The 23126-nt window shown below is 42.4% G+C and overlaps 1 protein-coding gene across 10 annotated transcripts in view; it reads left to right on the top strand.

Moving 5' to 3' along the window:
* Positions 1-22217, top strand: part of LIMS1 (LIM zinc finger domain containing 1) — a 75678-nt gene extending 53461 nt beyond the window's left edge. For 4 of the 10 annotated variants that reach the window (XR_014547239.1, XR_014547240.1, XR_014547241.1 and 1 more), the window contains exons 2-11: positions 3507-3666; positions 9275-9341; positions 12117-12237; positions 13683-13832; positions 14785-14935; positions 15759-15851; positions 17461-17509; positions 18473-18548; positions 19056-19256; positions 20502-22217. Coding sequence is in view for 5 of the 10 variants with exons in the window: in XM_083610878.1 (XP_083467004.1) it covers positions 482-660; positions 3507-3666; positions 9275-9341; positions 12117-12237; positions 13683-13832; positions 14785-14935; positions 15759-15851; positions 17461-17509; positions 18473-18548; positions 20502-20616 (1161 nt within the window). In the remaining 5 variants the exon portion in view is untranslated. Of the gene's footprint in view, positions 1-161; positions 661-3506; positions 3667-9274; positions 9342-12116; positions 12238-13682; positions 13833-14784; positions 14936-15758; positions 15852-17460; positions 17510-18472; positions 18549-19055; positions 19257-20501 lie in introns of those variants that run through there. The other 6 variants (XM_083610880.1, XM_083610882.1, XM_083610881.1 and 3 more) reach the window with 3 other exon arrangements.
* Positions 22218-23126: the final 909 nt, after the last annotated feature.

The raw sequence follows: 23126 nt of genomic DNA, 5'->3' as shown, positions 1-23126 counted from the left end.
TTTGTGTGAACAAGATGTTCCCAACAGGGTATTTCCTTGTTATCTTTGCAAAGGCGTTAATGTGTTGTTTTATACACACAGAGAGAGACACACACACACACACATGGCACAGTAAGTTTTTCCATATTAATCCCCTTGTGACAGCTAGCCTGCCCTAGCTTACATTAATCTAAGAGAACACGGCTTCAGTGGAACTCTTGCTAAGGACAGCAGATAGCAGAGATCGCATGTTCCACCCAAGTTGGCGTTACCACCTTGCTGTGGAATGTGTTGCTTTGCTTCCAGTGAATCTCTCCCAGCCTCGCTCTGACATTCAAGCTGCTCTGTGGCTGACGCTTTTAAACTTGGAAGCTCTTTGCCCAGCGCACAGCTGAAGTCCTGCGGATTGTTGTTTTTTCTCCTTACTGCTGCTCCCTGGAGTGTTCTGTTGCTGCTGCTGGGTTGTTGTGTTCATATATAAATATATATATATATATATATAATGGAATTCCAAAGCAGGGGGCACTCCTATGCCATTCCAGAGAACGAAGAAATCTCGCACACCCATCAGAACGTGCACAACAACCACGAAAATGAAGGCGAGAGAGCCGTGTCAAAATTGCAGCGCAGGCACAGTGACGTTAAAGTATACAAAGAAATATGTGACTTTTATGCAAGATTGTAAGTTCACTCCGCCGGATTCGGTTTGTTACTTGGTCTGCTTACTCTAACACGATCTTGCCTGCTGTTCTCATGACTGGGGACCCTGCAATTTATTATGATCTGCACAATAACAGGATGCTTTGTAGTTAACTGCATTTTAATCATGGAATGTGTGCATGTGTTAGTTAATGTATGCATTAGTTTCTGGTTCTAGAGCACAATAAATGCTTTGTGGGATTTCTGACTGTGAATTCCACATTCTTCCAATACTTTGCGGTACCCAAGTATAAAAGGCAACACCCGTTTCACATATTGACATGAAATGCTTGTTTGCCACGCAGAAGGCATTTAAAAATTACTTTTCTTAAGTTCCATCAGTATAAGCTTGGAGACATTTTTCATTTTATTAGCTGATATCTCAGCTGGAATTCTGATGTAGGCAGCCACACATCCATATTTGCCCAGACATAAGTCCCAAAGATTTCAACTGGGCTTACTTCCAAGTAATTGTACATAGGCTTGCATCCCAACAGCATTATCCTGCACATAGCTATTTAAAAAAAATAGTAAAGTTTAATTCAGTAGGACTTCCAACTGTATATATATATACCTGTAGCTTTAAACTGCAATCTTGAACACAATTAACATAGTGGGACTTACTTGAGTAAAAATAGATAGGATTGCTCTTTTGAGTGCTGTCATTTGCAGATAATATATTTGGGGATGTGCACACCAATATAGCCTTCAGAGCTTGATTCTAAGACTTTTCTGTTGCAATAACAAGTGACTTGGTTGCAGGGTGCATCTTGGTGGTTGCTGGCACATTTATTTGGATTTGCAGTAGTGGGGAGTGAAAGAGACCTAGCTCCTTTCTGTATAGTATCATGGCGGCAATCCCTTACTTCGCTTGTAAGATACCTTTCATGGGTTTGCAGCTGCTCAGAAGAGCGTAGCCTGAGGGGAGTGGATGTCTGTGTCCCATTGCAGAATGTTGTCTGCGGCTGTGTTCGTCTTGCAAGCAGAACCGTTACTTTGGAATGAGGCCCATGTGAACAGAACAAGATTAAGGAGAAAGGTCACTTGAACTGTCCTGCCTTGTACGCTTTGTATGACCGGGTGAAAACTGGTGAGGCAGAGGATTCTGCCTCTTCATTCTGAACTACTAAGAGATACTCATACAATTGTCTCCTGGGGGGACCGGAGTTATATTGGGAGCTATTTTGGGAGCTACTCAGCACAATCCAAAGCAAATGAGGAGCTGCTTCATGCGAGACACTGAAATTGAATCTGACAACACATACTCTAACCCATGAAAGCTTATGCTCAAATCAATGTGTTAGGCTTCAGTGTGACATAGGATTTCTGTTGCAATGGACTGATGTGGCTTTCCCTCTCTAAAATGCCTAGAATTAAAGGAGACCGGGCTACTTCAAATTTGACACTCCTCTTACTGGTTTTTGGCTGATTCATCATATACAGTGGTACCTTGGGTTAAGTACTTAATTCGTTCTGGGGGTCCGTTCTTAACCTGAAACTGTTCTTAACCTGAAGCACCACTTTAGCTAATGGGGCCTCCTGCTGCCGCTGCGCCGCAGCCACGCGATTTCTGTTCTCATCCTGAAGCAAAGTTCTTAACCCGAGGTACTATTTCTGGGTTAGCAGAGTCTGTAACCTGAAGCGTCTGTAACCTGAAGCGTCTGTAACCCGACGTACCACTGTACTCTGTGGAAGTCTGGGTCCTACATATAATGGAGTGTGAGAGTGTTTCAGGCTCATGCGTGCACTTCTACACCCCCACCGACCCACCAAATGTACAAAAGTTGTAGGTGTCCAGGTCCTAAATGCAGCCCTGTTTTCACCCCAGAAGAGATCAGCTGCTCTCTTGCCAGGTATACTGTGATGTTCCATAAGAGGAAAAGGGGCATGTAGTCACATGACCTCCCAGCATTGTGTTGCATCCTCCTTCCTGCAGAGTCTTACGTGTTGTGGGATGATGTGAACCAGGCCAGCGTCTCACACGTCGCATTGAAATAAATGCATCTGGGATGGGGGACCCATGGCCTTCCAAATGTTGTTGCTCCAGCTCCCATCAGCCTCAGCCACCATGACCCATGGAGTTGGGAGTCCAGCAATATCTGGGAGGCTCCACAAAGATGGAGGATGCCCAATAGCAGAGTGGACAGAGGTGCTTTGGGTGGTCCCACCTGAGAGTGTGGGGGCAGAGACATTTGCCTGGACCCTGAGGTGAGAGTAGCATCCTCGCCGGCTTCCCCTCTGCCTCCCCCAAGCTACTCATAAAGAAAAACTGGGAAGTTGGGTCACCCACAATAAACCACAAAGCCCCCAAGAGTCTCTTTCGAGAAGGGGAAGCTTCCCTTCAGCCAGAGTCCCTTACTGGAAGCAAAGTACCTCTTCACCTGCTTGGAAGATGGTTGTGGCAGATCTTGTCCGCTGCTGCCACTGCTATTCCTTTCACTTTTCCTCTTCCACCTCATCCCAGAAACTTCCCACAATAGGAAACAGGCTTGATTGACAGGGGTGATATTTCCTGCTCTCTCTTTCTCAATCTAACCCACCTCACAGGGTTGTTGTGAGGATACAGTGAAAGTGGGGGGCAAGCGTGTACACCGCTATGAGCTCCTTGGAGGAAAGATGGGATATAAATTAAATAAAAACATTCCGGAAGTGGGAGCTGCATTTGCCACTGGTCCCTGAACAGCAGGGCCAGGAAGGCAGTAAATTAAGTAGAAAAAGTTGTGTGTTTTCCTCCTGAATTGGAACAGCTGCCTATTGAAAAAGAAGCACTGTCGGCAAAGCTACCTTATTTGTCTGATTAACCCCTTTGCTCTTTGTTATCCTTACAGCAACATGGCCAACGCTCTGGCCAATGCCATGTGTGAGCGCTGCCGGGGAGGTTTCGCACCTGCGGAGAAGATTGTGAACAGCAATGGCGAGCTGTATCACGAACAGTGTTTCGTGTGTGCCCAGTGCTTCCAGCAGTTCCCCGAAGGGCTTTTTTATGAGGTTGGTTCACTTTTCTGTTAACTATTCCCAAACCCGTACTGCGCCAGGTTGTGTATGTTGGTCAAGGACTTGCCACAGAAATTGCTCCCTTTCCTGCGGTGTCGTTTGGGAGGCAGTTAACGCAGGGTCATTTTTCTTTACGACTGATTCCAGGCCACTGCAGTGCTTGACTTGGGATCAACTTCTCTCCTTTAACCTGTTTTTTAAGTGCCAGGACCTACCTCCAGCACATTTGAAATGAAAATGCAGAAGATAGCATATTTTGAGCACCCGCAGAGTTCTGCATAACTACAGACTCCACAGTAGTGTGGGGGACCTTTGGCCCTAGCCGTCGGCCACGCTTGCTGAGGCTGATGGGAGCTGTAGTTCCTCAACATCTGGAGGGCCACAGCTGCCCTACAGCATAACCACAAGCTGATCCAATACAGCAGTTATTAGGAAACAAAGCTTTTCAATCAGCCCTAACATACACGTTTAGACATTAAGCACCAGGCAACAGAATTCAACTTTAAAAAGCAGCAGTGTGTCAGGTAAATAAAGATGTCCATCTGTGGAGTGATGACTTACCTATCTATGGTTTTAACTTTCTGTTTTATTTATGAACGAGAGTTTTGCCCTATGCTTTCTCCAGAGAGCTAAATGTTGCCTCTCTGTTTAACCTTGTTAGCAACCCTTTGAGTTCAATTAGACCGAGAGATTGTGACTGACTCGGTGAGGGTTTGCGGCTGAGTAGGGACCAGAACTCATGGTCTACAAGGCCCAAGTTTGGCAGTCTTATCTGCTTGGACTTAGAACTCAGTCACCTGTAGCTTCCAGCTGTTTGCCATAGCGTGCTGCAACACAGAGAGTTAGCAACACTCGTAAGAGCTTGCTAAAATTAGGAGTGCCAGTGCCAAGATGTCCAGAGGAGTAATGAAACCAAATACGTATTTGCTAGATGTAAATGAGGAAGTCCGCGGAAATGTTGGCACATGTTTAAGAGGCGCCCGTCATCACAATTAGATTTAAGGCAGGGAGCTGACCACACTGGTCAAATATAGTTTGTGATGGGCTTTACTACCAGAGGTACTGCATAGTTAAATGATCAGAAAACTTTAGCCTGCAACAGAACAGTGAGGTGATGATGGGTGAAGTTAGCAATCTGGAAGACATATGCAGGACAGTAGATATTTTTAATAAGGGGGCACACTTTTTAAAGAAGTGTATCAACTTTGCGTGCATCTGTTCTCTATGAAGTCATTGCTTTAGTGGTGCATTCACAAAGTACCTGCTTTGCAAATAACTCAGTTCGGGCACCTCTCAGATGGGCGCCATTGCCGTTATAGGAGAACAAGGGAGGCGTTCATGGAGAGTTCTAGCACCTCTTTTTCTAGAAAAATAGCACGGATCACAACTTTCCTTAAAGCAGTGTTCTGGCACCCTCCAGAGGTTGTTGGTTTTCTAACTCCCATCAGCCCCAGTCAGCACAGTTGGGAATGATGGGAGTTGTAGTTCATGAGCATCTGTAGGGCACCATATTGGCTACCTCCATTGTGGGTTCATTCCTTGGGGATTTTACAGCTCATTTTTCTAAGGCTGAGGCAATGATTTTGAATCTGGGTTTGGTTGAATGGCATCTTTCTTTTGACTTACTCCTCCTCAGCCCTTAAGTACCATTACTATCTTATCTTGATACCCCAACACATTATAATTTGAAAGGCTGCCTATTTCACTGTAGGAAGCTACCATATATCTTAGTCCAACTATTGGTCCATCTAGCTTAGTACTGTCTACACAGAGGCAGCGACTCTCCAAGGGGACATTCACAGCACTATCTGAGACCCTGGTGATTTAACCTGGAAGTTTCTACATGCAAACCACGTGCTCTATTACATTTCCGATGAATGCAATTATCTGTCGTTTTGTACTATTTTGATCTCCTTTCTCTTTTTTTTTTTTTAAATATATTTTATTAATTTTCCATACATTCATATCACATTAGCAATTTACAATAAATTTTCGATTTTTAGACTTCCTTCAGCTTCTCTGCCAATCGTTCGAATTCTAATTTTTTGATACACATTTCCAATTTTTTATATTACCTTTATGCTTACCTCCCTCTTATATTTTGCTTTTTTGCAATATTTCTTATTCTATTACAGAGCTTCTTTAAATGCCACTAACGTTATTTCGTTATCACTTATACATTGCCAATAGTCTGCTAATTTTTTCCAGTCCTCGATAAACCTTTGATCTCGTTGATATCTGATCTTCCCAGTCAGTTTATCAAGTTCTGCATAGTCCATCAGCTTCGTTCTCCATTCCTCCAACGTTGGTATTTGTTCTTGTTTCCAATTCTGGGCCAATAGTATTCTTGCCGCTGTCACTGCATATTGGAAAATTTTGTGATCCTTTCTATTTATTTCATTACCAATTATTCCTAAGAGGAAAGCCTCTGGTTTCTTAACAAATGTATATTTCAACATTTTTTTCAACTCGTTATATATCAACTCCCAGAAGCTTTTCACTTTCTTACATTCCCACCACATATGGAAAAATGTACCATCTTTTTCTTTACATTTCCAACACATCTTACATGTTTTGTACATTTTTGCTAGTTTTACTGGTGTGATATACCATCTATATATCATTTTCATAACATTTTCCTTTAATGCAGTGCATGCAGTAAATTTGATACTTTCATTCCATAGTTTTATCCAATCATCAAATTGTATGTTATGTCCAATATCTCTGGCCCATTTTATCATGACTGATTTAACTTCTTCATCCTTTGTGTGCCATTCCAGCAATATTTTGTACATTTTGGATAAATTTTTGTATTCGTTATTTATTATTTCTATTTGAAATTTAGAATCCTTCTCTGCATATCCATATTCTTTAAGATCTTTCTTAAACATTTCATTTATTTGAAAATAGTGCAGCCAATCATACACAAATTCTTTCACTTCTTCATAGGGTTTCATTTTCCATTTCCCCCCTTATTTTGATCTCCTTTCTCATCCATGAGACTGAAGAACCAAGAGAGCTCGCTTTATGCCAGAACCCATATTTATTTTGTGTTCGACTTTAGCAAACCAAGATCTCAATCCTAAACGCTCTTACCAGGAAGTAAATTCTGCTAAAATCCATTGGACTTGCTTCTGAGCAAATCTTGGTAGGGTGTAATTATTTGCTGCTTCTTTGAATACTGTCAGTGTACTTGTTTTATCTGTTGGAATAATAGCCCCCAAGGAATCGTTCAACACATTCAGCCAGGGAGGGTGGGAATTTCCAAAAAGTTAGCAAAATGCATAGAGATTAGCAACTAGCTTACGGGCCACTTGAGACAAAATTCCCCCCTGGAAGCCTTTAATACTAGGAACTTAGGCATACGTCACCGTCAAATAAACTTCACTTCAAAGTATGGATTTGTTACAGGTCTTTGAAGCTTTCACCGATAGATCAAGAGGAAGATGAAAGTAGACTTGGCCAGAAAATCAGGCATAATGAGCCAGAAAAACTAGAAAGTAATTATAAAAGTTATTGAGAATAACTGGGCTCTATTTTCCATTGAGCAGCTGGATGAACTTGTTCAGTATATGCCTTGTGTCACACAGTGCTAGGGATCTGCAGGGCCCAGCATAATATTTAGACCCCTGATTGGAGGAACTCCTGTGATCCCAGACTAGATTAATAGTATATGGCAGGCATGGAGAAATTTCAGCCTGTGGGCCAAATTAAGCGAACCAGGTGTGCCTGTAAATTTTGGGCAATCCACACTCACTTGCTTTACACTTGGTGTTATGTATGATGTATTGGTTAGCTGAAGACACCTTTGGGCCTCATGGAGTTTGCATATGGAACTATGTGAATACATTGATCAGCTGATTGCCCATGCAAACAAAAGGAGGTCACCTGACCTTTAAAGCCCTAAACGGCCTCGGCCCAGTATACCTGAAGGAGCATCTCTACCCCCATCATTCTACGCGGACTCTGAGGTCCAGCGCCGAGGGCCTTCTGGAGGTTCCCTCACTGTGAGAAGCAAAGCTACAGGGAACCAGGCAGAGAGCCTTCTCGGTAGTGGCGCCCGCCCTGTGGAATGCCCTCCCACCAGATGTCAAAGAGATAAACAACTACCTAACATTTAGAAGACATCTGAAGGCAGCTCTGTTCAGGGAAGTTTTTTAATGTGTGACATTTTAATGTATTTTTAATCTGTGTTGGAAGCCGCCCAGAGTGCCTGGGGAAACCCAGCCAGATGGTTGGGGTACAAATAAATTATTATTATTATTATTATTATTATTATTATTATTATTATTATTATTAGTTTTTGTTGTTGTGACACCAGGGGGTTGGCTGCGACCACCTGGCAAACTTTGCCCGCACACACTTCTGCATCCCCTAAAACACTTTTACCATCTCCTTTCTTAATCCTGCCACCTTTGCAGGTCCACCTGGGTCTACAGTACTAAGTTGTTCAGTGCTTTAACCTTCTCTTTTTCTGGGAGCAGGATCCAGATCCACCCGGGGTCCTGATCTGGCTGTGGTTTTGTCACAGAGAGAAACCTGAAATATTTAAATTTCTGTAATAAACTTTGTAGTCTGCCTCATGGGTGCCTGCCCCCCCCACGCACATACCGTATTTTTCGCCCTATAGGACGCACCGGCCCATAGGACGCACCTAATTGGGGGGGGGGAATAAAGGGGAAAAAATTATTTTTCCCCCCCCCAGCCACGGGGGAAGCCCGAGCTTTTAAAAACGCACCTACCGCACCTACCGTAGTTTTAGAGGAGAAAAGGATATCTTCCCGAAGCGCGGGGCGCTCTGCTTCAGAGCGCCCCGCGCTCCGGGCGGCAGGCTGCTATCCGCGGGCTCCCCAGGCTTGCTGATAGCTTCCTGAAGCCTGGAGAGCGAGAGGGGTCCATGCGCACCGACCCCTCTCGCTCTCCAAGCTTCAGCGAAAGCCTGCATTTGCCCCATAGGACGCACACAGATTTCCCCTTCATTTTTGGAGGGGAAAAAGTGCGTCCTATAGGGCGAAAAATACGGTACTTGGAAGTTAATCTGATTGACATAATAAGTACATTGTCGCATATGCTGAAGTGGGGGTTGCAGTCTCTGGAACAATGATTTGTATGCCCATTTATAGTGATGGTGGGTATGAATATTCCCGTCTTTCCAGACGTGTTTCCTGCAATACAGTAGAGTGCGGGTTTCAGGAAATGTAGAGGACAGAAAGGATCTAATGAGCCAGCAGAAAGTGCTTCCTGTTCTGAATACCAGCACAGGTGTTTATTATTTTGATCCAGTAAAGCAAATGTGACTACGAGCTGATTCCGTGCCCAGTTTTTTTTTAGCATCCTGTCAGAATCCAGCCATCTAACATAAACTCCACCGCAGCCTGCCAGATTTCTTGTCCAAATCATTCCCTGTGGCATAATAATATACAAGCAGAACTTGTTAAACAATCCGATGGATTAGCAGAGCTTCAGTTCCTTTCTGCCATAAAATCAGGCTGGATCCTAACTGAAAGAACCCGGAAATTGTACGGCCATTTATATGTATGAAACATGAAGTGCTATACTTTTCCGTATTCCTCTAAATTCCTCTATGTCTTACTTTTTCTAGTTTGAAGGAAGGAAATACTGCGAACATGACTTTCAGATGCTTTTTGCTCCTTGCTGCCATCAGTGTGGTAAGTTCTAGAAAATATCTATATCTATAAATTTTTAGAATATTTTATAAAGATAATGTGGACATCCAAACATAGGAGGAGAGGCACATATGCTGTTTAAAGAAAACAAAGCAGGTCTGGAACACAAGGAAGATTTTGTTACATATCTGCCAGGACAATGACTATCTATGCCCAGATGGTATTCATCTGAACATAAGCCTGCTTTGGGCATTTGTTTGTTTCTCCCCGCGATTAACACAGAGAAGGAAGCATGGGCAAAGGTGCTTGTTCTCCACCATCTTCCATGAGTCAGGAGGCGAAAGTTTGTAGTGGAAAGACTGCTCTGCTCCTGTAGGGCTCAGTGTCTGATTTAGAAGCTACCACGTACCTCAGTGGTAGTGTGTTTGTTTTGAGTGCAGAAGGTCCCAGAGTCAATCCCTAGCACAGGCATCCCCAACCTTCGGCCCTCCAGATGTTTTGGACTACAGTTCCCACCATCCCTGACCACTGGTCCTGTTAGCTAGGGATCATGGGAGTTGTAGGCCAAAACATCTGGAGGGCCGCAGGTTGGAGATGCCTGCCCTAGCATCTCAAGTAGGGTTGACTCAAATCCTAGAGAGACCCAGACAGTGAGTGCAAATAATCCTGACCTAGATAGACTAATGGTCTGACTTAAGGCAGATTCCTGTTATGTGTATAAATAAAATTTTGATGATATTGCAAAGGAGCAGAGTAGCTTACAGCTAGAAAGCTAAATAACTCTTCTAGGTGATTGATAGCTTCTTTGTAAAGACTATATAGTCGTATCTTGGATCTCGAACGCCTTGTCTCCCGAACAAATCAACTCCTGAATGATCGAAACCCAGAAGTGAGTGTTCCGGTTTTTTAACGTTCTTTTGGAAGCTGAACATCCGATGGGGCTTCCGGGGCTTCCGATTGGCTGCAGGAGCTTCTTTTGTTTACAAGAAACTCATGTGGCGAGAAAACATAGAAGTGTATTGATTAATAAAAAATTGGGAAATGAATTTGTTTCATCAGACTGAAGCAGGAAAAGAGGAGTGGTTTTGTATATAAAAAATAAATTTGAGGCTTGGCAAATATTTAAAGATGAAGAAGGTAGGATAACTGCGGTACAAGTCACATGGCAAGGCAAAAAATTGATAATAGTCGGAGTGTATGCACCAAATGGAAGTAAAACTGAATTTTATAAATATATAGTTTCAGGAAATTGCATCATTATCCTTAACACTTCCTTAGTTCCGAAACACTTTTCAAATCTACAGCCTATTGAATACTCAAAAGAAAATGCTTTTAACCGTGGTATTTTTTGTGGCATCTGTGCCTGAGAGCCTCCTTACTATTCCACAGACAATTAAGGCCCCATGGCAGGCTAAACTGGGTCTCTAGATTGTGGCATGTACCGAATCCCACTTAAGCCTCCCTAAGTTTGTTTCACTTAAAAGCAAAGTGAGGGTTATTAAATAGGAATTCCAACCTTCAAAAGTAACCAGACCAAAATATCTTGTTTCCCCCACTTGCTGTGCCCTTTGGCAAGAGACTCAGGTCAAATAACTTAATTAGAATGAGATAATATTCTGTTTATCAGGCACAGGAATGCTATTTCGGGAACTAACTGGGAGATTCCTGAAGTAACCTATCTTAAAAGAAGAAAAAAGGTCAGCAGAAAGAAACTGAGAGTTGTCTCAGTAGACAGAATTGAGTAGGATTTTTCCAGAAGTGTCAGAGCTCTGCCTTAATGTGAGGGGTGGAATTAGATAGGAAGCAGGAGTTTAGATCTTGCTTTCCATACTGCACTGAGGCAGCTGCATGTTCCAAGTGGATCTTGATTCTTGCCCATTTTGGAAGGAGAAAGTGTTCCATATACTCACAGGTCTCCATCTTCCACACCCAATAAAGCCCCCTGGATTATGGCAGTTGTGTTTAGGTGCCTAGAAAGAGGAATCTCCAGGTCAATTCACCCGTAGGGAGAAACCCAATATGAATTGCCTGCAGGCAGCAGTGAAATCTGCAAAGGTAAAAGGAAGTTTTATGTCAGAGCTGGAAAAGGAGAGGTGGCTTCCAAACTGAGGGAAATTGCAGCATCTTAAAAATATATGAGAACTATAGTTCTAAGTTCATTTATTATTATTATCATTTTGTTATCCATTACAATCCAGTCCTTTCTGCACATGTCCATTATCATCTTGTTCTCAGCCCTCTTAATGGCTTTATTGGCATCCTGTTTTTGAGTGGAAGGAGCATTAAATTATTGGAAGCCCAAATTACAAGATACTGTATTTAGACACAGTTTTCCACAATACTTAGGTTTCCAGATTAAGAGCTTCTTTAGCAGCCGTTGACTGATCTCCAGTGTTAGTCACATTTGGAAAAGACACATTGAAATTAATGAGCTGAAGTCTGCTCTTAAGTATGACAGACACATTGTTTTTCTGTGTTTCATTTTTGCTTTGTACGCTATTATTTCAGGAACTCTGCTTGACCAAAATTTCATTGAGTAACATAAATGTCATTGGGTAAAATTATCTGAATTTGCTTGTTGAGGTTGAAACATGGAAGAAGACAGGGATATAAAAATATTGTTGCCGTTTTGCTTTGTTTACTTCCGGGAGGACACAGATATTTTGGGAGGAATTCAGAGAAGTGCTAAGCAGATCCTGGTGGAACGATCTGCCCTCTCTTTAGTTATATCCCACACCATATTATTATCTCCAGCACCTTAGCATTTAAAATTAAATCTCTCTTTTTTTAACATCCTGGTATGTTATTGACTTGCAGGGGAGTTCATTATTGGTCGTGTTATTAAAGCTATGAACAACAGCTGGCACCCGGAATGTTTCTGCTGTGATATCTGCCAACAGGTATTGGCAGACATTGGGTTTGTGAAGAATGCTGGCAGGTATTGTTCAACTTCTTTTGTCTTGGCTCTTGACACTGAGCATTGTAAATTGATGGCAGGGTCATAACGATTTCAGGATTTTGTCCTATCAAATATAACGCAATAGCTGCTAAAATGGTGGCCGACCTTGGGCATTCTGGAAGCATAGCATTAAACATATTTCAAAACTAACCAAGACAGCAGTTGCAAACGGGTTTCATAGAATCATGGCTGTTGTAGTTGCATTCAACTTTGTGGAGATGAAACATGCTAGGCCCTACCACCTTTCGTTGAGGGAGCGGCTGTCAATGAGTGACATTTGTATCCTGGAAGTACAGGGCTGGAACCAAAGAACCGTGCATGGAAGGATAATTGCCACGGTTGCTCTGCAAATTTTTGCAGTGCTATAAGTAAGTCCCATGCTTCCGTGTGTGCAAGAGGTTGCGCAAGCAGAACATTGTCCTTGGATTTAGTTTTGCTTTTCTTAAGCAATAGTTTTGCTTGAGATATGAAACAGCTCTTGGGTAAGAAGATCACTTTGGCATGTGGAAGAGCAGAACCCAGCTTTTATGCTGCCTTCATCCTAAAGGTTCTGCAACCAGCAGCCCTAAGGAGATGCTCACATAATATCCAAGAGCTACAATATACTTTTATGGTATGCGGGTGGCTCTGTGGGTTAAACCACAGAGCCTAGGGCTTGCCAATCAGAAGGTCACCGGTTCGAATCTCCCCGACAGGGTTAGCTCCTGTTGCTCAGTCCCTGCTCCTTCCAACCTAGCAGTTCGAAATCACAAAGTGCAAGTAGATAAATAGGTACCGCTCCGGCGGGAAGGAAAACGGCGTTTCCGTGCACTGCTCTGGTTCGCCAGAAGCGGCTTAGTCATGCTGGCCACATGACCCGGAAGCTGTACGCCGGCTCCCTTGGCCAATAAAGCGAGATGAGTGCCGCAACCCCAGAGTCGTCCATGACTAGACCTAATGGTCAGGGGTCCCTTTAACTTTACCTTACAATATACTTTTAATATATTTAATCTGATCATGATATTAGAAGATCCTAACTCACTGCAGGCTATAAGCCTTATTGACCTTCTGCTCTATAATGGCATTCTGAGACAATTTTCATAGGCTATAATACCAGGTCAGAGCCTACATCATTGTTTTGCACCAAAAGCAGTTTTTTATTGGCAAAAAGTATCCTTTCACATGTTATATTTGAGAAATTTAAAGGCAGAGAATGACTTTCTGCCAGAAGACCAGTAAAATAACTGTTTTATGGTAAAATAACTGTTTTTGTGTGGGTTTTTTTTGTTTTGTTTTGTTTTTTTGTTATGGACTATTGCTAGTTTATTTTCTACAAAACTGAAGCAAAAGCCCTTGTTACATTTCTGTGGATTAAAAATAAAATAAAACCCAGTTATAGGAACCTGGTTCCTTTTAATTGCTGTTTCTCCTTTGCTCTCTCTTAGACACCTTTGCCGTCCTTGCCACAATCGGGAGAAAGCCAGGGGCATGGGCAAATACATTTGCCAAAAGTGCCATGCTATCATCGAAGAACAACCCCTCATCTTCAAGAATGACCCTTACCACCCCGATCACTTCAACTGTGCCAATTGCGGGTAAGAGGAACTGGGTGTTTTTGTTTTTTAAATCTTTAGAATGGAAACTTTAGTATCAAAGTGGTTGATAATTAAGCATGAATGCAAATACACAATCCTACCACACATTTACCAGTGAATAAGATATTTATAAACCTCTTGAAGCCTGGTCCCAAATAATTTCCATTGTGTTCACTTGGGGTGAGTGTGTGTAGGACCCATTCTGCACATACTTTTGCAGAAGTAAGTCCCAGGTCATATGTATGCATATGATCACTTTACTTTCCTCAGCAAGGCCTTTTTATCTGGGAAGAACTTGGTCTAGCTGAGGCTGTGGCTAGTATAAACTATTCAGGTTTCTACACTCAACTTGTAAAACAGCCTATTGAGATGAGAGGAATTTAGGTGAGGCACGGCGCAGTTTATAGGCCCTACTTCTTTAATTCTTTAAGCAGGATGTTACTTTTACTTTTGAGAAGGGTTGTATTCATTTTGCCCCAGATGTATTTTACCTCAGCAGGAGTTCCGTGAAATCACTTTGAACAGCCTGCCTTCTGTTGAGTGGACCATCTACTGATTTTCACTGGTGCTCCTACAGACCGAAAGCATTATTCGCCATCCATTTTTGGCGATTCTCATTTTGTGCAACAGGAATCCCCACTTGAAATGGATGCCGTGGGGTTTAAATCTGAAAAATGGTTTGTTTTCCCAAGGATCATTTCATATGGCAGCTTTCATGCCGTTGTATTTGGTTTTCAGCTACTGGCTCAACAGTTCCCAAATATTTTGCTGTGGGTATTCATTCCAGTTTGTAACCAAATTATTATTATTATTATTATTATTATTAATAATAATAATAATAATAATAATAATAATATCATGTTTTCTTTTGCCACCATATCCACCAGTTGAAATGCATGCCTGTATTTTCCTTCGCTGTGTCTTCACATTTCTTTTGGTACCTCCTGAACAGAAAGGAACTTACTGCTGACGCCCGAGAACTGAAGGGGGAGCTGTACTGCTTGCCTTGCCATGACAAAATGGGTGTCCCCATCTGTGGAGCATGCAGGAGGCCAATTGAAGGACGAGTGGTGAATGCTATGGGCAAACAGTGGCATGTGGAGGTGAGCCTTGCGTGTTGCTTGCTACTGTAAGGATGGGTGCAACAACCTAGATAATAATAGGTCAGAGAAAGGAGTCCTCAAAATAGGGAATTCTGTGTAATTTCGTAGGTTGTGGTAGTTTACTTTTAAAAACATTCTTTAAGGAGCACAAAAGGGACGCGGGTGGTGCTGTGGGTTAAACCACAGAGCCCAGGATTTGCCGATCAGAAGGTTGGCGGTTCGAATCCCCGCAACGGGGTGAACTCCCGTTGCTCAGTCCCTGCTCCTGCCAACCTAGCAGTTCGAAAGCACGTCAAAGTGCAAGTAGATAAATAGGTACCACTCTGGCGGTAAGGTAAACGGCGTTTCCGTGCGCTGCTCTGGTTCGCCAGAAGCGGCTTAGTCATGCTGGCCACATGACCCGGAAGCTGTACGCCAGCTCCCTCGGCCAATAAAGCGAGATGAGCACCGCAACCCTAGAGTTGGCCACGACTGGACCTAATGGTCGGGGTCCCTTTACCTTAAGGAGCACAAAAGAGAACAACAAAAAAGGAAGTACAAAGGAAAATACCAGAATAACCCTCATCTAATCATTTTAAGAGTTTTACTTAAGGTTTTATCCAGAGTTCAGCTTTGTGCAATGTGACTCTCCTTCCTTTCATTTCCTCACATGCCCTCAGAATTAGCTGCAATGTTCTAGAGCAAACACTTAACTTGCTCCAGTACAGTGAGTTATGAAGCAAAAATTAAATTATTTGCTCAAGATCACATAGGGATGAATGCAGATGAATTATCACTACATAAAACTGAAGGTAATCCATACTTCTTCCCACCCCCCTTGCAGCATTTTGTTTGTGCGAAGTGTGAGAAGCCATTCCTAGGCCACCGTCACTATGAGAGGAAGGGGCTGGCGTACTGTGAGACCCATTACAACCAGGTATGGCTGCGTCTTGCATTTTGTACATTCGGCCAGAGACTTTTAGTATGTTAACTCTGAAACTTCGCTTCGTCTACATTTGTTGTCTCGTAGCAAGTGCTGGTATGTGTGAAACCATGTAGATTTGACATTCAATGGATAGACAGCATTTTATGAGGTAAAAAAAAAATTTGAACAACAATATGCTTGTAAAGCTTCTAATTCCATGATAGCCTACCTTTAATAGGCAAACTTTTAGATTGGAATATCTCCCCCTTTGTTTTATTTGGTTCTTCAGCTCAAAAACACATTTGGAGACCTGGTTTAAATTTGAAGTTGGAAAACTATATTGCACATTTGCAATATTTTGCAGTGTGGCAATCCAATCTGTGAATTCAAATGTGTGTGTGTGTGTGTGTGTGTGTGTGTGTGTGTGTTTATTTCAGCTTTCATTACACATAGAAATCATTTTTTTCTGTTTAATTACCATATTAGAAGAATCATTTAAAATATGGACTAAAATATTCAGAATATAGTCATTTCTTTATTTCAGCTTGTTTAAAACTTTCCCATCTGAGGTTTGTGTGTGTGTGTTTATCGTGTTCATAGGTCCTATTGATCCTTTCACATCTCCAGTGATCTCTAATAAATTATTACTGAGTCGTTGAAGTTTAAAGACTCCTTTCCCTATTAATAGCTATTTGTGTGTGTGTGCTTGTTTTTAACAGCTGCCATCGTACAGATGTGGAGAACTGCATGAGAACCTATTGTGAAATCCTAGACTGTGCATTGTGCTCACTTTAAACTGGGCACTGTTTAAGAGTGCACCGCCAAGTGGTCACTTGGGGTTATAGCTCAGACCACACACTGCACGCAGAAGGTGCCAGGTCCAACCTTTGCCATCTCCAGATAAAGGCTCGGAAAGACGTCTGTCTTGTTGGAGAGCCAATGGCAGTCAGTATAGCAGACAGCACTGAGCTAGAGGTCTGACTTGGTGTAAAACAGCATCTTGTATTCCTAGCTCAGTTGGTAGAGCAGGAGACTCTTAATCTCAAGGTTATGGGTTCAAGCCCCACGATGGTCAAAAGATCATGCATTGCAGGGGGTTTGACCAGATGACCCTTGTGGTCCCTTCCAACTCTACAGTTCTGTTTCTATATCTGAATGTGTTGGCTCCAGTTCCTGGCCCCCTTCTTCCCCAGCTCCCCTGGGGGTTGAGGGTCTTGCTGAATGGGACAGGCTATGACACAAGGGCCCAAGAGGAGCCCCAAATATCTGGTAGAGGGGGAAATGGGGATTTCAACTTCGCCTCCTGTACCACAGCCCACTTCACTCATCAGGGTCCGTCAAGGGAGCATTTATTTTGAGGGGGGGCTGCAGGAGGGAGGAGGAAAGTCAGCTTCCACAAACACCATTAAATGCATATTTCTCTCAATCCAAACTAGTGTGTGTAGCTTCTTTTTTAAAAAAAATCAACTCATAATTACTTAAGAGATTTCCCCTCCCCCTACTTAATCTGTTCTGCTAATGAGAAAACACATGTTTTTAATATGTCCCAACTGCTGATTTTCATTTTCTAAAGTTCTGTGAATACTTGAATGACTATGGAATATTTCCCCCATTTCCGCAGCTCTTTGGTGATGTTTGCTTCCACTGTAATCGTGTGATTGAAGGAGATGGTGAGTCTCTGCGCAGATGCGCTTATGTCCATTTCAGGGTTTTTTTAAAATAATAAAAAATAAAAAATAACCCACTTAATACAAGTGATTTAAGAAAGGAGAAGCACACTGAAGGATAACAGTTGAAGTTGAGTTCAAAATAAAATACTCAAAATGCACATGAAATGAAACTGTTTAGGCATTGATAGTGGGTTTCCAAGTCAGCTTATAGTAAAAAAACAGCAATCACAAAATATAGTGAGGCAAATGAAAGTGGACTTGATCTGAAAGTTCATTCATTCATTCATTCATTCATTTATTTTTAAATTTCTTATACTGCCCTTCATCCAAAGCTCATGGGTGGTTTACAATTTAGCAACACAAAAATACATACTATATTAAACAAACAAAAACACAGTTTGTGGTTTAGACCACAGAGTCACCCGCATCCCTATTGTGTAAATAATATTCAGTTTCAAACAACGTAATAGTCTCTTAAACATTGCTGTAGAATATATATATAGGGACACGGGTGGCTCTGACCACTGAGCCTCTTGGGCTTGCCGGTCGGAAGGTCGGCAGTTCAAATCCGCGTGACGGGGTGAGCTCCCGTTGCTCTGCCCCAGCTCCTGCCAACCTAGCAGTTCAAAAGCAAGCCAGTGCAAGGAGATAAATAGGTACCGCTGTGGCGGGAAGGTAAATGCCGTTTCCGTGCACTCTGGTTTCCATCACAGTGTCCCGTTGTACCAGAAGCGGTTTAATCATACTGGCCACATGACCCAGAAAACTGTGGACAAACGCTGACTCCCTTGGCCTGAAAGTGAGACGAGTGCCACAACCCCATAGTCGCCTTTGACTGGACTTAACCGTCCAGGGGTCCTTTACCTTTTTTACCCTACCTGCCATGGAATTCCGATGATAAATATAATCTACTCTGCCACTGATAAACAGACGGCTAATCCTGTCATTTCTCCTCTTTCTCAGTTGTGTCGGCATTGAACAAGGCATGGTGCGTGAACTGCTTCGCGTGCTCTACTTGCAACACTAAGTTAACACTCAAGTAAGTTTATCAGATGTTCATGATAATACATGAAGCGGTGATGTGGGCACGTTTGTACATGATGTCAAACCATGGTTGGTTTAGCGCCGCAGCATGGCTTGTTTCTGCAGGTTAACACACCCTGGATAACTGTTTGCTGCCGGCGATGTTGCTGAACCCCCATCATCCCTGAACATTGGCTATGTTAGCTGGGCCTGATGGGAACTGGAAAACAGGTTCCTTCACTGTAGCACACATGCAGTGTGCTTTTTGCCTTTTGTGAGTTGCCCTTAGAGGCTTCGGCTATGTGTGGAAATGGGGAAGCCCTTGATGGTTTCTCACACCTGCACTGATGAAGCCATTAGTGATGCAGCCTCTGCCAAGTGACAGGGACATCTTTTCCTATTAGTATATTTACTACTTTAACTCTGTTTCCGTTCCCTGCTGAATTCTCCTTGGTTTTGCTTCACCTGTATCTTGATTCTATCCTGTTCTCTCCTCCGTTCCTTCTTTTCCCCACCCGTAAAGGGACAAGTTTGTTGAAATCGATCTCAAACCTGTCTGCAAACACTGTTACGAGAGAATGCCGGAAGAATTTAAGAGGAGGCTCGCCAAACGGGAGCGAGAAGCAAAGGATAAAGACAAACACAAAAAGAAAAAGCCTGTCTGCCTGTAAACATGCTCTGTTCCTACCTCCCAGCAACTGCGCTCCTTCCTTTCTTCCTTTCGGTCAGTTTTAGGGAGTTCTCTTCTTTTTAGCTTTCAGGGGCAAGAAACCTTTTGCTGCCCCTTGCCTTCTGGGCAGTTTTCCAAGGGACGCATATCAGTGGTGGGCGGCCCAAGAGGCAAAAGTAGGTGGGACTATGAATGTCTACTTTACTTTTCTACAACAGGCGTGGTCCTCCGATGAGCACCACACAAAAGGGCAACTTCGTTCTGAGTAACTGAATTAATTTACATGCAAGTCCTTTGTCCCCAAAACACATATGGAGCTCTCTAGGTGACATACTCTTCTAGCTCTGATGTTTGTTTTGTATTTGCGTCTATTAGAACATAGCTGTTGAGGCTGAGGTGAGAGGCAACTTGAACATATCTATCCCAAGGCATTTGAAAATATTTATCCCAAGGAAGTTCCCTGGGAACAAAGATAGTGGGTGGTAGTCAACAAAGTTTTACTTAGAGTAGACCTCTGGAAAGTAATGGAGCTAACTTAGTCATATTCCTTAATTCCAGCGAGCCTGCTCTGAGTAAAATTTAGTTGAATACCACCCTGTGCACCCACAAAGCAAAGTTTTGCCACCCCTTTCATAGGATACTGTTAGACCGGGGAACTTCTTGCAGAAGCACCTCTACAGTGTGTACACCAAGACTGGAAAAGAGTCTTCTGTCATTGTGACCAGCTCTGAACCCGATAAGAAATAATGGCAATCTGTGGATTCAAGATTTTCCCAACAACATTTTAAATGAATTCATAATAATGGTTTTTTTTAAAAAAAACAAGGTTCATCCTTAAGAGTGACTTTGGGTGTGCATTTTGGGGCTCAGAGCCATAGCCTTTACAAGCAACATAACATGTATTTTTTTTAAAAAAATCACTTTTTAAAGACACCATCTGTGTGAATGCTGCAGAGCACTATTCTGTGAGGTGGCGATCACTCTTTTTGTCTGCACTTCTTTCTTTATGGGGGGAGCACGGCGCCCAGAAGCATAAACTAATAAAGATATCTCTTAAACTGCCCTAAGACACCCACTTTCCCCTCAGATGTGGGAATTTAAATTATGATTCCTTAGAGGACTAGTACAAATCCTTTATTAAAAAATTTCAAAAAAATAGTGTAACCTACACTCAGTTTGGGGTGGTGGTAATTTATATATAAAATTAGTTTCCAGCAAAACCTATGAAAAGGTTATTATTTGCATTAAGACTTTGTTCTTTCCCCACTACCCCCCCTTTTTTTTTTTTGCTCATTTTAGAAACAAGTTTGTGGAATTTGATATGAAGCCTGTCTGCAAGAAGTGCTATGAGAAGTTCCCCCTGGAGCTCAAGAAGCGACTGAAGAAATTGGCTGAGACGTTGGGAAGAAAGTGAAGTCCTCCTCTCCAGATCTCGTCTCGCTGTGCAAAGTTTAGGAAGTGATATGACAGACTTATTTTTGTTGAGTCTATGAAACCCAAGTGCAAAAAAAGGAGAGCATTCCTCTGCATGACTAGCTTCATATTAAAATGTTTGCCTCGCTACCTTGACAGTATACCTCTTAGAACTCTTTACATGTTATGTAACCTCATATCCAACCATTTAAATTCTGAATTTTACACGTATATAAATTTGTAGATATATACATTGTATATTTGCTTAGTAAGGGGCAACTGAAAAAGGTCCCAATCGGTGCTGAATAGCCTAATTTAACATATCTAGCAGATCCCCACACCAAATAGACCAAACCTCATTTTACAGTAAACTCCGGCATAATTTGTTTTGCCATGCAAGCGAAGCACATGGTTCAAGCAAATACCCTGAGGCTGCAATTCTGTACAGACTTACCCAGGAGTATGTACCATTGAATTATGTGGGACTTCTGAGTAGACATATGTAGGATTGCACAGCTAAACCCCAAGCAGACTGTTTGGCTGGATCGTGGTAGTAGAATTGAATTGCTTCCGACACACAGACATTCTTGGACTTGAGCTGAATGTCTTCTACTAGTGTTCTTGTGGCATAAGTGAGGGATTAGAGGATTCTAGCTGATGAAGTACCTTTTCCTTTGCTGTGAGCCCTGATATACTTTAAAAATTATGAGTCTAATGCACACACTTCATGTTTTTGAGGCAAGGAGTTATAGTTGCTTGAAGTCTGTTTGCGAACTAATGAGAAATGGCATTCACATTTGCTGTTGCCCTGAGGAAAGCTTTAAAAAACGAACTAGCATTCTCAGCCTTAGAAGTCCATATTCTGCCAGGAAGCCTTGTTGATCATGCCTGCTAACTTACCAGAAAGAACTCTAAATATCCAAGACTGCAGCCTTAGATCCACTCATCTGGAAGTAAGCCCTTGTGAACTGAGTGGGTCTTACTTTTGAGTAGACGCATCTAGAATTGCATTGTAAATTACAAAGATTCCATTCTCCACAGCTCCTTGGATGTGAACCATAATGAAGCCTATACAACAAATGCTTTGTTCGGAGATTAATAGCGTTTGTAATTAATTGGTGTGAGCAGAGTCTTGGCTGTAGTTCTCAAAGAAAGACAACTCTGGAATGCGTCATTTGAAGACTGCAGCTCAGAGCTGGAAACGGCAGCGTAATAGTTCTATATCGCAAGAAATATGTCTACTTGAATTTTGTGGAATCCTATGTAACAGAAATATTCCTCTGTGCTTTTGTATTTCATTTCCTCGTTGTGCCTTATTCCGCCATACTTAAGCAATATTAGTCAAAATATGTACCCTTTGTATACTGTTATTTTGTATTTTTATGCAGAAAATATATGCCCAGTATTTGAAAAGGTTAAGCATTTTTAAGATTTTGTTTTTTCTAATGATGGAAGATGCTTGAGTTTTTCAAAAACACATTTTCCGACTCAGCTTAGTTATTTTAAAATAGTATCTGAAATAGAAATCTGAAAGCATCCCGGTCCCAACTGAATGCCTGTTGTGCCACTAGGTCAATAAAATACACTATTAACTACTTGCAATTTCTAGCCTCTATGCCATGAGGTGCCTGTGGCACACCTCCCTGCATCCCATTGCCACATTGTCCATTAGCCCCAGCAGCACAGACAGCTGCAACTGCATACCTGCCAGAGCCCAGGTATCCTTACCAGCACTGGTTAGCAGGAGCAAAGCCTATATAAAGAAGAGGAAGGTCAAGTTCACAGCTCCTGAGGATTGCAGCCTTCTTGGAAGAAAGGTTTGAGGTCCCCCTAGGGAGAAAAGGACTCCATCCATGTGGGGCAGCCTGTGATAATTGTGGTGCCACAGTCCCAGGGATACTGGAGTATGTCTGCTATTTTTCTGCTTTTTTGTTTGTAAGCTTATCTTCTTCCCTCCTGGGCTAAGTAAACATTGGAAACTGTTCCATGGTCATGGGCTCTGAGACAACACTCCCACTCCTGTTTCCTCAGTAGGATTGCCCTGCCTGTTAGAAAAATCATATTTAGCGGAGAAAAGGACATTGTCAATAAACTAGGTCACGCATGCTGTGGAATTAACAGGTTTGGTGGTACCCTGGTTTTGACCCATTTACAAAAAAGACACCTTTTTAAAAAACTTAATCATATTCTCTTATCTCACACCCCATTCCTATTGGTAACAGATGTGACCAGGTCTTTTTGTCACTTTGTAGCTCAGCCTGAAAGTGGACCCTAGAACTTCACCCTTCTGTACATGCCCCCAACTCTTCCTGGAATAAGGAGAGAACTGACTTCCCTCAAATCCGCCTTTGCCTTCCAGTAACGTAGTCACATTTCTTATCAGCATACTTTCAAAAACAACCAAAGTATGTTACTGTTTCACTATCTGCTGTGTTGCCTGGTTATGTTCTTTTCCGATTAGGACTGTTTTTGTCATCCTTATCGTTGGTCTAGCTGCCAAGGTCTCACACC

Source organism: Podarcis filfolensis (assembly GCF_964270895.1).
Source record: "Podarcis filfolensis genome assembly, chromosome: 4".
NCBI classification, from domain to species: domain Eukaryota; kingdom Metazoa; phylum Chordata; class Lepidosauria; order Squamata; family Lacertidae; genus Podarcis; species Podarcis filfolensis.
The sequence above is the reverse complement of the archived record's forward strand: the minus strand, read 5'-3'. Positions and strand labels throughout refer to the sequence as shown.